The sequence below is a fragment of the Schistocerca nitens genome, chromosome 5, assembly GCF_023898315.1.
Source record: "Schistocerca nitens isolate TAMUIC-IGC-003100 chromosome 5, iqSchNite1.1, whole genome shotgun sequence".
NCBI classification, from domain to species: domain Eukaryota; kingdom Metazoa; phylum Arthropoda; class Insecta; order Orthoptera; family Acrididae; genus Schistocerca; species Schistocerca nitens.
In genome coordinates, this window is record NC_064618.1 from 847,522,601 (window position 1) to 847,539,907 (window position 17,307).

The 17,307-nt window shown below is 35.3% G+C and overlaps 1 protein-coding gene across 1 annotated transcript in view; it reads right to left on the bottom strand.

Moving 5' to 3' along the window:
• Positions 1-17,307, bottom strand: part of LOC126260755 (titin) — a 530,053-nt gene that overhangs the window by 175,867 nt on the left and 336,879 nt on the right. Inside the window, exons 125-127 of the mRNA XM_049958094.1 lie at positions 13,236-14,525; positions 10,053-10,119; positions 6,573-6,626 (exon numbers count right to left, since the gene is read on the bottom strand). Coding sequence (XP_049814051.1) covers positions 6,573-6,626; positions 10,053-10,119; positions 13,236-14,525 — 1,411 coding nt within the window. The remainder of the gene's footprint in view (positions 1-6,572; positions 6,627-10,052; positions 10,120-13,235; positions 14,526-17,307) is intronic.

Genomic DNA, 17,307 nt, shown 5'->3' on the forward strand with positions numbered 1-17,307 from the left:
AAGAAGTACGGTAAACATAAAAACTTCCTCATACATTAACAAGTATTATCTTCAGCCTTTATCTAACCAGCATACATTCCATATTTAGCATGTAAGGCAGAAGTATTAAAGATAGAAACAGCAAAGTCTGTGAAGAAAGTTTCTGCAAAAATTAACACCAAAAGCACAGGCATAGTAAGAGTTGTAAAGAGAGTATGTAACAATTGATGAAAATGTGTTTGTGATTGTGTGTGTGAGTGTCAGTGTGTGTGTGTGTGTGTGTGTGTGTGTGTGTGTGTGTGTGTGTGTGTGTGTGTGTGTGTGCGTGCGGGTGCATCTATGTGTGGGGAGGGGGCTCGGTGTGTCCATTTATATTCAACATACATCCTTGGCCCCCCACCTCCACCCCTCCACACACACACACACACACACACACACAGATAAAGACAGAGACACAAGCAGACAGACTAAGAAGACTTGATTACTATATAGTTGTAATTAAAAGCATGAATCAAGCCAAAGATGAAGTACTTAGAAATCTAGTTGTGTGCAGACAGTTCGTGAAGATGTTTAGTGCAAAGCATAAAGTACTACACTCACGTTAGAGTCACAAGAAGTAATCACAGGACAGATTGCTACCAAGAAAAACTGTGAGCTGCACCAAAGCTGAAAGCAAAGCAAAAGTCTGCATTAAAGCAAATGAAAAAAGTTGTTTATAAAATTTCAAACTGTAATGTCAATTTGTGTGTAGCTACATAAGCACAGACTAACACAGTGTTACAGCATTGGTTATAGTTGATGTTCTTATTGTTTTAGGTAAATATGTGCACGGAAAATATTTTATTTTTAAATTTCTATTAAAATGGAAACATGAAGCTTGTTCTGGGGCTAACTGTGTCACAAAATCTGAATCTTCAACCTCCAGAGTTGAAGATTATGAAAGACAACAGATGTACCAAACAATTTTAACATTGGCTTTTGGTGTTACGGAGAAGACTGTTAAGTCTTTGAGAAAGAGAGAGGAAAGACAAGAAAGGAATATCTTTGGGGTGTGCTAAACAAGTTACTCTATCCAAGAGTCTCTGCCACTATAACAAAGAGCAACAAAGGGATGCAAAAAATATTAACTGATTGTGATCAGAGAAGAATAGGACTGAAATTCCCAAGGGCACGTCTTCACTGCTGACAGAGCACTGATATAGTTTCCAATTAGTCTCACCCTTGTCATACTTTCTACCTTCTGTTGACTATTCTGAGCAACTTGTACTTCTCTCTGCAATTTTTACACCATACTTAATCTCCCATCAACATGACATGTTATATAGGAACTGTCATATCTGAAGACTTAAAGTTAATGATTTAGCTCAAGTTTTTCTAGAATGAGATTTTCACTCTGCAGCAAAGTGTGCGCTGATATGAAACTTCCTGTCAGATTAAAACTGTATGCCGGACCGAGACTCGAACTCGGAACCTTTGCCTTTCGCGGGCAAGTGCTCTAGGAAGGTAGGAGACGAGGTACTGGCAGAAGTAAAGCTGTGAGGGCAGAGCACGAGTCGTGCTTGGGTAGCTCAGTTTGTAGAGCACTTGCCCGCGAAAGGCAAATGTCCCAAGTTCGAGTCTCAGTCCGGCACGCAGTTTTAATCTGCAAGGAAGTTTAAAGTATTTCTGTTGATCTAGTTAAGATCTCCACTATAACTGAGAAGTTAGTATTTTTGTTGCCTTAATTGATGTTGTATTGTCCATTTTTTTTTTTTTTTTTTTTTTTTTTTTTTGGGAGGGGGTGGGGGGAGCGGGGAGGATTGGACAGTAGGAGGTGGATTCAGGAAGGACAACATAAACAAATGAAGAAGGTTGCACATAATCTAGTGCAAAGCAGCAATCTGTGTTAATGGGCCTACAACCAGAGGAAAGCTACAAAAGATATTTATTTATTTGAAAAGTATGCAATGACATCATAGATTCTTTCAAACTAAAAAGCATAGAATTTATATAGCTATACTCACCCTTGTGTCATTTGTAGCTAATCATAATGCAGGCCAGTGTTTTGAAATTCAGCAAAGAAAAGTACAATGAAGAAAGAAGCAAACACAATACGAATGTTACTGTAGACTAATAGAACTTGTAAAATATGACTGTGTATTTTTGAGCTGAATATGTAAGACAGATTTGAAGAATTGGATGTTATGGAGGTCAAACCAGAAACAAATATAAAATCAAAGCTTAAAATCTAAAAATTATTTCAAACTCAAGATACAGATAACACAGAAGTACAATTATTACAAAAAAATATAAATCACGATTTAGTTGCAGTGCCTCATATCTAATTTACATAATTTACTTTTGCATTGTGTTACTTCAGAGCTATGAAAAGAAGAAATAAATATTAGACATTGCAAAGAAATGCAGCATAAGAATTCAGAAACAGAATAAGAAATAAATATATTGTTGTGAAAAATATGTTCTTTTACTTGTGTTAAAATGTAACCATTTATGTGACAGCATTTAACAAGAACCTTATCTTAAATTTGTCTGTTAGTACTGAAAGTTAAGCAAAAAGCAGTTCTGCAATGCAAAAATGAGATACCATCTGGCGCATTGTACATAACAAAACTTTGTGTCTCAAAATTAGAGTACTTGCAAACTAATTGAATACTACATGTGTAAGAATGAATCTTATCAATTTAAAGTGGCTATTGGGGATTAACACTGGTTTAAAACAGTGTTTAGTAAATTCTATCAGCAGATTCATTACCCCACATAATCAGTAGTATAAAATAATTAACACATAAGAAGAAAAACTAAATTCATTAGACATGGACTATTGCATAATGGAAATATAATATTCTAAAGAATATTAGAAAGAAGTACAGGACTCTTTCATACTTAACCAAACTAAATTTTGTTATGCAATACAGCCAATATATGACTTGAATCACTCCCCAAGAAAGCTAAATCTTGCATCATAATATACCAATATTATAATAAAAAATATCATTTCCTTTCTGACCTCAAAAGTTTGACTATATGAATTTTCTCAAACATACAGCTGCAGCATGATGCTGTAATACAACAATATGTTACAGAGACCTGTATTTCTTTCCATTTCACACAACATGAAATGCACACAACAGTAAACTTAGTTTCTTATTGCACCTATCTGAGAATCACTAGTATACAAGTTCACATATTCATGAATGAATAAAGTAAGTTAAATACAAAACTTAGACAATAATATCCCACAATCTGTCTATTTGTAAAACATGTCATAATTAGCTTTCAATATTTATCAGTCTTATTGAGTGCCTGAAAAAATTTTAGAAAATGAAAAATGAAAAATACTATGATAGAACAAGTTACAATTTTGAATGTTAGCTTTCAATATAACAATCAACCTACAACAGATATTTAGAGTGAAGAAAAAGATCATGTTCCAATTATATGAGGTTTTTGTGACTTGAAAAGATATTATACTGTGACAAAAGAATACTAATTTCACGTAGTTGTTAATACTTCTTTTGTTGTTTTAGTTTCAGGGACTATCATCAGTACAATGGTTTGAAAGCAGGAAAGAGTGAGTCAAGGAAATGGTAGCAAAGACAACTTTTCCTGAGTTTTAATAAAGTGTGTCTTTGTGGTTAAGCATCATTGTTAAAGCTAAGGTAGTATAACAGTAATGTTAAAAATCTTTTTGAAGATAGCACTTTCCTGAAAGGACCTAAAATTATATTTGAAATGAAAGACATTAACACAGTTACCAAAGAAGTACAGCAAAACTAATTAGTCTTACACCACATTCTACATATATGGAATCAAAGAAAGATAAGTTGTCTCATCATTTCTATTTATCCTTTTCTTTCCAGTTTTTTGCCAAATGTCTAACATTAATTTAATAATTATTTTTATAATAGGATCTGTTAACATGAATGCATACTTTTCCTCCCCTCTCTCATATTCAACTCTATTTTCCTTGTTTCTGAAAACATTCTCCTCCATATTCTTACAATTGGCTTTTCCCAATATAAATAATTTTCCTTACAATTGTATTTTCATTGTTGTGTTTATTTCAAGCTGCTAGCACTTTTGGGGTCATATGACTCCATCTTCAAGCATCTGTTACACATAAATACATCTTTACTACACTCTGCCATAATCTTATTGTCAACATTCATCAGCACCCCTCTAACAATACTATATCACTATGATTTACTCAGTTTTTTAGAACCTAATGCTAAACATTGATTGGCTTCCTCTCTGCAATCTGGTATCAGCAAATTGATAGAACTATTAAATTAACAAAATTATAAAAAAAAAAGCTGTAAGGAAAATCACTTTTATAGTGAAATGAGCAACTATTCTTATTATGAAGTTAACACACGGTCCAGTCGCATTAATGTGACCACTGCCTATCTTCAATGTCAATGTGCAATAAGCACTCACAGATGACAGGTGGCAGCACTATCACTGGAGGATATGTGAAGCATTTTGGTGTGTGTGTTTGTGGGAGGGGGGGGGGGGGGGGGACATGGTGAACAGTGCAGTCAATGTTCTACTGTGGAAACAGAGCAATGTATTTGACATCCAAAACAGCATGATCACTGGCTTTTGAGCCAAGGGTGGAAGCATTTCTGAAAGCTAAGTTCGTAAAATGTTTGAATGCTGCTGTGGTTCAAGTATATCATGCATGGCTAAATGGCACTATCCAAAACCGATGCTGAAGCAACTGTGGAGCACCACTGGCCATAGATGACAGGGTTGAAAGATTGCTGCAGAGATATGTATAGGTGAATAGATATGCAAGAGTTGAGCATCTGACCACCCAGGTGAACCAAGGGTCTACTACCTGTGTCTCCTCAATGACTGTTCAATGAACGTCTTCATGAAAGGCATCTGCTTCATAGACCCATGCTACCATTGTTCATAGGCAATACCACAACTGGATGTCCACTGAGTTACAACAAGTGGTATTTTCAGAGGAATCACATCTTATATTCTTCGAACAGATGGGCAATGGCCTATAGGAACATGAAATAAAAACAAACACCTTGCAACAATCATGAGAAGGGTCCAGGCCGGAGTAGGGAGCAATATGGTCTGGCAAATGTTATCATGGCATCCCCTGAGTGATGACATCATTCCAGAAAGCACAACGAATCAACACAAGTTTGCATCTATTCTTGGGGACAATGTCCAACCATACAAGCAGTTTGCTTTTCCTTGGCACAATGGAATCTACCAGCAGGACAATGCAACAGGTCATACAGCTCGCAGTGTAGGTGCATGGTTCAAGAGCCCCAGGATGAGTTTATCACACTCCTGTGGCCACCAGACTCCACGGATTTAAATGGAATCAAGAATCTGTGGGACTACCTCCATTGGGTTCTTTGCACCACTGATCCTCAACTGAGGAACCTAGAGAAGCTGGCCATGGAACTGGATTTGGCATGACTCCACATCCTTGTCAGTACCTTCCAGAACCTCACTGACTCTCTTCCTACTTGTATCACAGAAGTCCATGCTGGAGAAGGTCATTATTCAGGTTTCTGACAGGTGGTCAAATTAATGTGTCTGGACAGTGTAAAGTAATATTTAACTCAAAGAAACAATCTTTTCAACTTTAAGATAAGACTTCACTCCTACACAGATTTGGCTTACACATTGCTAACCCTAAAACGTCTTCCTTATTTATGAAAACTTTTCCTCTTTCGTAATAACTGGGCATTTTAGAAGAATGAAGCTCCGTATTGTGTAATAAGCAATAAGTAATTTCAGTTTTTCATTCAAGTTTCTCATATGATCATATCCAAAGCTGTACAAACACACTTCATCAAGTTCTAATATAATTATATTTAGTTCATATCTTGCTCATATGAATGAGATGATTATTAATAGTTATTATAAAACATAAGAACATATCTATTACTAATCACTTCTGAATTATGGGTCCTACATTCACAATGGGAAAATATAGGAGACACATTGTCAGAAAATTAAGTGAAGCCATATTTGTCAGTACAATAAAAAATGAAGTATAGTTTTTATGCCATGAAAAAGTCTACAAAATGCAGCCACAACAACTTCAAGTATTTTCATAATTTTTCCCCTTTTCCTAGGATACATTTCTCTTTATGAAGAGTTTTTTCCTTAAAACAGTTGCATTTATCTGTGTACTTGTCTCTTTCAGACAAAAGATGGAAAGTGCTACCTGTATCATATTATGCTACAGAAACAGTCCACCCTTCATTGCTAAAAGAAATTCATTTCGACTTTTATACCAAAAGTGACTTGCTTCATTTGCTGCTATTTATTTCCCCAGAAATTAATAACAGCACATAAATGTAATAGCAATGGAGGGGAGGAAATAAGAAAATGTCAGTGTGGCAAGAAATACACTATAAATAGAAGAGCTACTGGGCCAATAACAAGCACTGAGAGAGTTAAATGGCAAGTGAGTTCTAAGAAAATGTTCTTTAAAAAAAGTCATGTGAACCGACAAAATAGAGCTACAAGGAAAAAGTCTGTCTGGTATTTAGAGCAAATGCATAGTTGTGGGTAGAGCAACAAAGGAAAAGGAACTATATTTATTGTTTTCAAACCTTCTTTTTGAACTTCAGTCTTTGTCTTCTTCTTCTTAGTCACTTTCTTCTCATCTGAAAATCATGTATACTCATAAGGCCAAATTTTCCCTATATTTTTATTGAGAACCTATTTCTTTGAAAATTAAAACAGATTTACTTTGACATGAAATAAGATTTTTAATAACCTTTAATCAATGTCAAATGTAATGTTGTACTCCTCAAATAAACTAGAAATAACAATAATAATGTGAGTCACTAATATTAACAAATTTAATTCTTTGAAGAAAATGCTACGTTAAATATAAAAGAGTAGATTTTTACTGAAGAAACACAAAAACCAACTTGCTTCATACAGGATTTACATGCATGCTTCCTACAGCACTAAAACTAAGGGGTGGGATGAGGAGCCAACAAACTGTACAATCAAAGTTACACACGAATAACAACAGCTTGTAAGACCCTTTATCATGCACTTTGAAGTATGGAAACAAGTTAAAACCCATGCAAAGAAAGTACTTTCAAGGCCCTTAAATATTTAATTTTATTTATTAATTTAATGCATGCATAATTTTCACATTTAAACATAACGAAATGAAAATCCAAGCTATCACTGACTGTAAGACAACTTTTCTTCATTCTGTTATTAATGAAGTTAGATTTTATTGCAGATTCATAACAGAAAAAAGGCTATGAAAATTTTTTGGTTGTATGGTACACACAGTTTTTCTTAACTATAAGCAAAAACATTTGCCAATTTTCTATGTTTCATTCCCACAAATTTCTCACTTATTTGAAAATAAACTGCATAAAGCTGCATAGGGACATTGTGAAGCAACATTATAAGATATTAAAACATGGCAGATTAGCACAGTGTTCACATCACATTTACTCAGTTAATAAATTTGTCACTATTTATTTCTCACAATGTTTATGAGCAGTGCCTTAATTTAACACTGGAAATATATATACAACCTCCACTACCTACAACAAACTTTACTCACGCACTAAAAAAAACAAACTGAGTTGTCTCCCCAGTGCATCAACACTCATTTTAAAGACAAATGGGAATTGTGTGCATATTGTTATAGACACATATGGAAGACAAAAGCAAAACATGTGTCTTCAATTCATTAATTGAACTCTTACTGTTATAGACATACAGAGATTACAAAAGCTAAATATGTATCTACAATTATCATAAATTCAGAACAAGAAATATATATCCATGACTCTTTTTACTTCATTTGTCACTTGTCTCCGATCCTGCTCCATTTGGTCATGCAGTGCATGAAAAATCCTTCTGAATCTCTGCAATTATTTAAGCTATAAGGATCCTTGGCACTTAAGCAGTGCTCAAGGATGGGCTGTATGATCCTGTTCAGCCTCCTGATAGTTTCAGTGCATAGTAGTTAACATTTGCCTTATCACTAAATAGGTGGTTGTATGACTGTTTATTCTCTAGAATCATTGTGTCGTGATATTTAACTTAACATGCAAACCCAGGGAACTAACTACTAATAATGTAGGCTTTAAATGACTCTAGGCATTTACATTTAATTATAAAAAAATACTTTTAATTTTTATATTTAACTGTCATCAGACCACAACAATTTTTTGTAAGTGTTCTGCCATTTTGCTGCAGTTCATTTTTTCAAGAACTGGTCATTAATCTTACCAAGTTGGCACAAGACTGAAAAGTTGTAAATAATATCTGCATGAAATGCATTGGTTCTGTTTGATTAGTAATATAATGTTACAAAATTTACTCCTCATACCCCTGTGAATAGCACTGTAAAAATAACATGTTGGAATGATGAGATGACTTAAAGAACAGGAAAGAAAGATTGTTGAACATATGAACACCTAAATTTGCTTTTTTGTGGAAACTGACAGCATGGAAGAATATTCCTCCATGATAAAAGAGTTGGTATCAAACTGAAAAATGTGTCATTTGCAAATGATAGGGTGCTGAACTTAAAAGTAAATGTATAAGACACAGCAAGCTGATGAATTGAAGAGTGTTGGATACTGAAAAGGAGGAGGTTCAGGAAGCATCACAGCAGAGCGAAATGTCTTCACACACTGCAAGAGAAGACTACTAGGAAGACTGTCAGGATCACACATAAGGTAAAAAAAGAAAAGGTTACAGGAGAAATCAAAGGAAAGGGGGGGGTGATGTGAAGGGGTAGTGAAAAACAGAAACTGAGTAGGAAAACCTCGGAATATTTCAGTGTTAAACTGGAACAACTCAGTGTAAAATGTTGCAAATCTTAATAGCAGTATCTGGAAATTCTTCAACACGAAATTATTATTTGGAAACTACAAAGAGAGGAGTTATTTCTCAAAATATTCAGTGTTCTCATTACATTTTTCTTACATCTCTTGCAACTGTCTGTTACTCCTACCTTCCCCATTTTTCCTTTACTTTCCCACTTTTCATTATTCCCACAACATTTTTACAAACCTATTAAACACACATCCCCTTTTTATTCTTCTCGCCTCTTCTCAGTGTCTCTCCCTCTACCTGTTTTCACGTTTTCACTACCATCATAAACATATCTTGCCCGCTTCATGTTCCCCCCTGCCCCTGCTTCCCAGCTTTTCTTTTTGTCTCTGTTCATAACCATGAATTCCTATTTATTCCTGAATCTGGTCCAGCATCTTTCCATCTTATATCACTCTTTCATAACATGCAGTTATATGTTATTTATTCACTCTACCTCTCCTAATCAGTCCTGACTGCAGACAACCCCTCCCCCCTTTCTCTGGGTCCCCTCCACGTTAACAACTTGGGCAGCATAAATTATTTTTCATAGCCTCTGAGCCAAGATTTAATTTTTCCTGTAATGTCATTGCTTCCCCCCCGCCCCCCCCCTTGGGCATAACTTCTATTTACACAAAAAGTTAGGAATCTTAGTCATGCAGACTAGCAGATTGTGACAAAAAGTGAAAGTGTAATACCTGTGGAACTTTTCATCTCTTTTCTGTATGACTACTAATTGTAACTTTGGAGATATAAACTTAGCTTTGTTTGTTATTGTACAAGATCTCACTAATAAGACAGAGATAACTTAGCTGAAATGTGAAAAATGAAGTGTAGCTCTCCATACTCTGGAAGCCGGACATGTGAATACTGTCGAATTTAATGGCAACAGCAGTCACATTACATCAATAAGACAATAAATTAATTACACTTCTGTGTTAAAAAAATTGCTGCACATCACTTTAGCTGCATGTAACCAGTATATGCGTCTTATTAAGTGGAACTCTGTTTTCATGTCTCACACATTTCTGTTATAAACTCTTAGCCTGTCTATGTAATATTCTCAAGCTTCCAAAGCCAATTAATGTCACTCATAGCAAGCAAATATTCTTTGCAAAAATAACAATACAGTGTTATTATTACAATTATCCTTTTATTTTGTAGATGCTGGAGAACACAATTATCGTGCAACAAGACGTAAAATCAACATATTTTCACAGAGAAAAACTGCTTACCAGCAATACGAACTTCAGCTTGTTTTATAATTTCTGCCTGTTGTGTTATATGTGTCTTCTCCACGACCTAAAAAAAAGCAAATACATAAAAACTTATATTTAAAGACCTTTAGCAATATTTATACTCTAATACAAATTATTAGACTTTATTTGGAGACTGATTAAATGGATTGTATAAACTGACAGAGTAAATCTCTAGGATCTGTGATCATAGTTACATCATATCTTGCAGTGAATCATTTCTTGTAATGACTCCCTTCTTTAAAGTAATAAATTTTCTAAATCCTGATTATCAGTGATGGGGATAAAAAGCAAAACCTATTGTGTAAATGCAGCTACTATGATAAATGGAGGTATGATCAATGTGAAAACATGCAGAACTCTTATAAACTAATATTTGTTAGTAAAAATAACTGTAAAATCAATTTCACACTTGTCTTGTACTTTATTAGCTGAAAAATGCAATCCTCCTTTCAATAAATAAACTTTTACATCTTCTAAAATGTGACAACGTTAACAGGATACTTAAATAAGTTCTTTTAACACTGTGCCTGATGAATAAGAGTATATCAGGCAATATCTGCAACGACAAATCATGGTGGAATATCCAGACATGCACCACACATAAAATGCTCTGCATATTAGGCAGGCATATAATCAAGGTATTGGCTCATATGAGTTTCAAAAGTACTGAAGCATAAATGCTGTCAGACATTCCCATTCTTTAAATATCTTGTGAACTATGTGTGGTACAATGATATACTTGTAATTTTGCAGGTACAGTCAGGGGTACATGTGGATACTGTCTGAAAAACGTGTTGAGGGTAGAGTTAGAGCAGAGAAGTAAAAAATTACATCATCATGCCTGATGAAGCTTTCCTGCATGAACAGCAAAAATGTGATAAACTGTTTTCCTTTCACTAATTTGTGGGCATGTCAGCAAGAAAAGATTTGAAAAACTTTGAAATTACTAGTAAAGTTTGTTGGATGTCAGTAAGTGCTTTCATTCTCAAATACTGGATGAATGTAATCCAGGTAATTTGTGCTCCACGACTTACACTGCCTCGTGACATAAACACAGTTTCTTACTTTAATACTTGGTTCACTGTGTTAAACTTTTACTGTAAGATTATACCTCTTAATGAGTAGATTATGCCAGCATTTTAAATGTTTTTATTTTGGACAATGATTATCCAATATATTAAAATTAATGCCACTGGTAGTTGTTAGATAAGCAACCTGCAACTCAGACTATACACTGTTTTAGCTTTTCACTGATACAGGTAAGGGACACAACATGTTTCCCATGCAACAAATGGTTGGATTTCCATTTGCCTAATTGCAAGAGACAACATACTGATCTCTGAAATTCCAAGGGTGATAACTGAGTAGTTTTTGTTTTACATTTATAAATAAGTAGGCAAAGTAAAAATGGTTATTATTATATTTATTATTGTGGCACAAAATTTTATTAACGTCAACTGCAACCACTTGACTCAAACAAGAGGAGAAGGTGACAGAATTTTAAAGTTATCTGAGACACTCATACTATTCACAAGCACCATTTAGCAAATGAAGAAAAATAGTTATCTTCTGACATGGAGCTAGAAAGAAGATGAGTTACATGTGATTTTCATTTCTATGACAACAAAAAAATTGATCGCTCCATTATATGTGGTAAAAATGCAAGGGACATGATAATAACATCAATGCTTCACCATGTTGACTCCTGCACTTCAACGGCAGCATGAAAGAAACTCTCACCAAGTGGCTTAATCACAGGTGGTAAATTTGTGTAACAAGGATATATGGAAATCAAACAATGGAAAATCTAGGACGGAATGTACCAATATTTGAGAAGGAAAGTTGCTTCTCACCATATAGTAGAGATTCTGGGTCGCAATAGGCACAACAAAAAGATTCACACAATTATAGCTTTCAGCCATTAAGGCCTTTGTCAGCAATAGACACACATACACACACGCACACAAATACTCATGCAAATGCAACTTGCACACATGTCTGCAGTCTCAGACAACTGAAACCACATTGTGTCTATTGCTGACAAAAGGCTTAATGGTTGAAAGCTATAATTGTGTGAATCTTTTTGTTGTGCCTATTGCAACCCAGCATCTCCACTACATGGTGAGTAGCAACTTTCCTTCTCTAGTAAGGATATACAGAAATTAGTCCCAGAGCATGACAAGTGTCTAAACAATGAAAAATATGCTAAAAAGTAATGGCAGTTAGGATTTGTGTAAATGAAAATTATTAAACATCAGCTGAAATGTCAGTATCCAATGGTCAATCCTAAAGTTTTGAAGATAGGCATCTAACAATATGTTTCGAATGATATTACATGTAAAACAAGGACCCAATGTCTTTCCAAACAATAATTATGTATTGTGCCCTTCCTGGTAGTTAAGTTACTGTGAAATACTTATACATGAGTTTATAACATGGGTGCTTAGATAAGTCAACCTGACATTTTAAAGCATATGATGCATGTAATACAACCAAAGTATGTAGCACAAAAATAAAAATGGGACAAGTTTCATTGTTCTAGGAAGCTCAGCAAAGGACACAGTGATACCAGATTAGTTGCTATTGTGTTATCTAACCAACATTATGAACAGAAGAAGTACAAAACAGATTATTTCTGAAGCATTCCATTCTTGCAGAGCAGAAAGAAAGTGTTTTATAGCTAACAACTAGTTTCTGGGTGTTCATTTTATCACTTTAGTCATACTGACATTAATATCTTATCAACTATTTAACTGTACCTATGTACAAAAAAGATAAAAGAGGACCAATAAACATATGATACTATACTCTATTATAAAATGTTGCACAATTTTCGTTCATTTTATCGTTTGAATTCAGTAACTACTCACATTTTACAGCAATTTTATACCAATGTTGAACTTGTTACATGTTTTCCTGCCATTCTTTCTTTTTACAGGTCCCAACAGAAGAACCTTCAGTTGCAAAATCTCAATGCTGAATAATAATTTTTTTAATATAGCTGTTATGTAAGAAAACCAAGTAACCTCAGTAGGTATAGTCATTTATCTATCTAAGACAAAGCAAAGCGACAGCTGTGAGTTATCATGTGAGAAAAAATTATAATCAGAAGTTTAAATTGCAGTAATATTTAATTATGCATTAATGTGGTATGGATACCTCTGTAGCTTCTTGGACTTCCCACGAGTCTGGGCGGAAATCTTCAGGAGCAAAAAGAGTAACAGCTTGTTCAACAGTGGCATATTCCAGTTCAATCATGCGAAGAAATGCACGGAAGCCAGCTGTTTCTGGCCCTTGGACTTCATCCTCCTCTGCAAGAGCTTGTGAAACCAGAACTCCGTGCCCTTGACGTTCCACTAAAGAAACGAGAGCAGACTGAGCCAATGGTGTGCGAAGTTCCTGGAAGTGTCCAGCACGGTGAAGTGCCGTTACTTCTTGCACATTTAACCCTCGCCGTAGCAACCAGCCAACACGTGCCAGTTCACGTAAAGGTTTTTCACTTTCTGGTCCAAATTCTTGAACAGGAATCAAATGTAGCAACTCCTCTACTTCCTGTGCCTGTTTCACACGTTCCCATCTTTCTAGCTTTTGCATAGTCTTCAATGCACGCTGGACAATAATTTCTTCTTCTTCCTCGAGATCTTTCTTTTTGACAGCTGTCTTTTTCTTTGTCACAATATCTGTTTTCTTTTTCTCTGTCACTACTTCCTCAGCTTCCTTCTTTTCCTTTTCAACCAATACTTGCTCTTTCTTCTTTTGTAACTCTGGTGCCCTTTCTACTTTAACCTCAGTAATTTCTGCTACTTCTTGCTGTACAGGACTCTTATCAGGCTTGGCTTGATAACTTTTGGGTTTTTTGTCTTTGACTTCTTCAACTGTAGTTTCAGTCTGTATTTCAGATACAACCATGGGTTCTAAAATGGGCACTTTGTATTCTGCACTCTCCATGGTTTTTGCATCTTTCATTTCAGTTATAGTAGTCTCTGACAGAGTTTCAGTTACTAGGAAACTCTCTTGTACAGGCTTCATCAACACAGCTTCTTCTTCTTTTGGTTTTGTTTCTTTCAGATCTATGACTTTGTCTTCTGTAATAACTTCAGACACACTAACAGATTCTTGGACACTGACCTTCCTATCTGCCTGCTCCTCTAAGGGCTTTACTTCAAATTCTTTCACCATATCTTCACCTTTCAGTTGTGAAATGGATACTGACTCCTGTATATTTACTTTTGTATCAGCTGTCACTTTGGTCTTCTGTGTCTTAAGATATTTCACATCATCTTTAACATCCACTTCAGAAACTGTAACACTTTCTTGAACTGGAACAATTTCTTTTGCCTTTTCTTCTGTCAGAATGGGTTTTTCACTTGTGTCATCAACTTTTTTACATGATGCAATTGCAGATATCTCAACTGAATCTTGAACTGGAAAGACTTTCTGTGCAGTGACCTGAAACAGTGCAAAGAGAAAAGATCACTAAAAACGAAGAATAAATACTAGGTAATTAACAGTACAATATAGGTGTTAAAAACCATATCTACTATAATATGAGTAATAGATAAAATTTTATCATATTTAACATGAATTTCACAAGGAATAATGTCACAGAAGAAACAGCTTACAAATACTGGTAATTAATGATCAAGAATGTTAATAACAACAGAATCTTCCTCATGGTCCATTTCCATTAACCTAAATAGCTTTCTCCTCTTTTGTTTCATGCTTTCCTTTAAATTCAACTTACACCTTTGTCTTTCTATTCATGCTAGATCTACTTTTACATCCATATTCTGCAAACCATTGCATGTTAGAGGGAACTTCGCACTGCATCAGTTATTAGTGTTTCTTATCATCCCATTCGCATCTGGACACCATGAAGAATGACTACTTAAATATGTAGGTTCACATTGCAATTGGTCTGATCATGTCTTCACAGTCCCACTCGGAGTGATGTACAGAAATTGGAAGCATATTGTTAGGTACTTTCATTTATATTTTCTTTCACGACAGACTACAGTAAATTAGCTTTCTGACTCTCAATGGCATATTCTTTTTGTGCCACTGATTGTCTCAAATTCTCCCCGAATATCAATATATCAGTTATTATCTCATTCACTTATTTTACATCTACTATCTATCTCACATCAAACAATGGAAACTTCAGGCAGGAATAACAACAATGTAGGAAAAGACAGATTGCTACTTACCATAAAGAAGAGATGTCACACTGCAGACAGGCACAATTAAAATACACTCACATACAGCTTTCGGCCACAGCTTTCATCATAAAAGGGACACACATGCACAAGCAAGCACACCGCACACACACGACCAACACCTCCAGCATCTCGGCCCAAGATGCATTCTGGTCCAAGATGCTGCAGTTGGCAGTCATGTGTGTGAGGTGTGCTTGCTTGTGTGCGTGCGTGAATGGTACATGTGTGTGTGTGTCTCTTTTACTGGTGATGGCTGTGGCCAAAAGCCGTAAGTGAGTGTCTTTTAATTATGCCTGTCTGCATCTTGACACGTATTCTTTACGGTAAGTAGCAATCTGTCTTTGCCTACCTATCTCACATGGTTTGTCATGTTTTTATTACTCATTCAGTCAACCTGTGGCTTAGTGAGAAACAAATATACTAATGACACCATTAAAAGACAATTACTACATCCCTCATCTTCAATAAAACTCGTTTTGTATATGTTACATGTCTCAAAACATTTATAGCTTGCTCTCAACATATGTCTGTGTGTCTCCCTCCATACATTACTGTGTGAAAGTACCTTGAGACTCTCCTTAAGAATGCTTAAGGATGGTTAACTATAGAAATCTGAGACAAGTAACAGTAATTAAAGCTTTCTTATAGTATAATGGTAATTTTTCACATAACTACAACAGAAATTAGTACCGTATTTTCTTTGTACTTAAATTTTTCTCTTTTCCTTAAATTTCAAGAAAGGTGTCACTGAGGTTTGACATGTAGCACTCATTTTGTTGCAATGAAGAAGCATAACTAGTGAAGGATTTATCCCCTGAGACTAACAGCAAAAATCCTCATCTTCCTTCATGTAGCTCAAACCATATTTTGTCATGCTTTAAGTGCTTTATAATATGTCTAAGACTGATTCTTAGAATAAATTTTTTACTCTGCGGTGGAGTATGAGCAATTTTTAAACTTCTACACATTCAAATGGTGTGCAGAACTGAGACTCTAACCTGAAGCTTACACGTTTACAAATTTCTCTAGGCACAATTTGGTACCAGCCTCACAACTTCATTTCTGCCACTGCCTCTGTCCTGCTTTACACACTTCACATAAGCTCTCTTGCCTATTTTCCTGGACTAGTACTTCAAGAAGAACAGATGTCAAAGAGAAATAGCTCAGCCAAAGCCACTCTGCAGTGGAGGGTGCACACTTTTGAAACTTCATCAGACCAGGATTCAAACCATTGACCTCCCATTTTGCCAGCTACGCTCATACCAACTGAGCTCTCCAACTCACTTTCAGAAATTCAATTCTACCAGTTCTTCTACCCTACTTTCCAAACATCTCAATCTCAAAAACACGTGCTGAAGTTACAATCCCAAAAGAACTATGTCACAGAGAAATAATTTAGCTGCAACTCAGGAGTTGTTTTACACTGCAGCAAAGTGTGTGTTATTTTGAAACTTACTGACAGATTATAGCTATCTACCAGATAGATACTCGAGCGCAGAATTTTTCTTTTTCTTGACTGTGCTGTCGAGTCACAGCTGGAGATTGGCCCTTGCCATGCCAGTTCTGTCAGTAGCTCCTTCTACTTTCCAGACTTTATTATTATGTTTACATCCATACTTGGCAAGCCACTATACTGCCCACAGTTGAGAAACAAACAAGCAACAGGAATGCGCCTCCAACTCAGTGATATGCTCTCGAGAGAAAAGTGCGCACCATTCTAAAAGCATTTTTGTGAATGTATTTACATGAACATTGTAAATTTGACTCACTCAAAGCAATTCAAATGACATAAATATATTAAATCATCTCACCTCTTCAGTACACTGATATTTCCAGAATAATGTCAAGCTAAATTCTTCATTTATGTATACAGGATGTCAGTAGCTGCTGAATCATCAGTTCATTAATACCGGTACTGTGTGTGCAACTTTTGAACTGCATTTTTTTGGCACAATATACATTTCATTTTATTCAGTTAAAAAGATGGCCAATGAATTTTCTTGCTTTTAATGTGG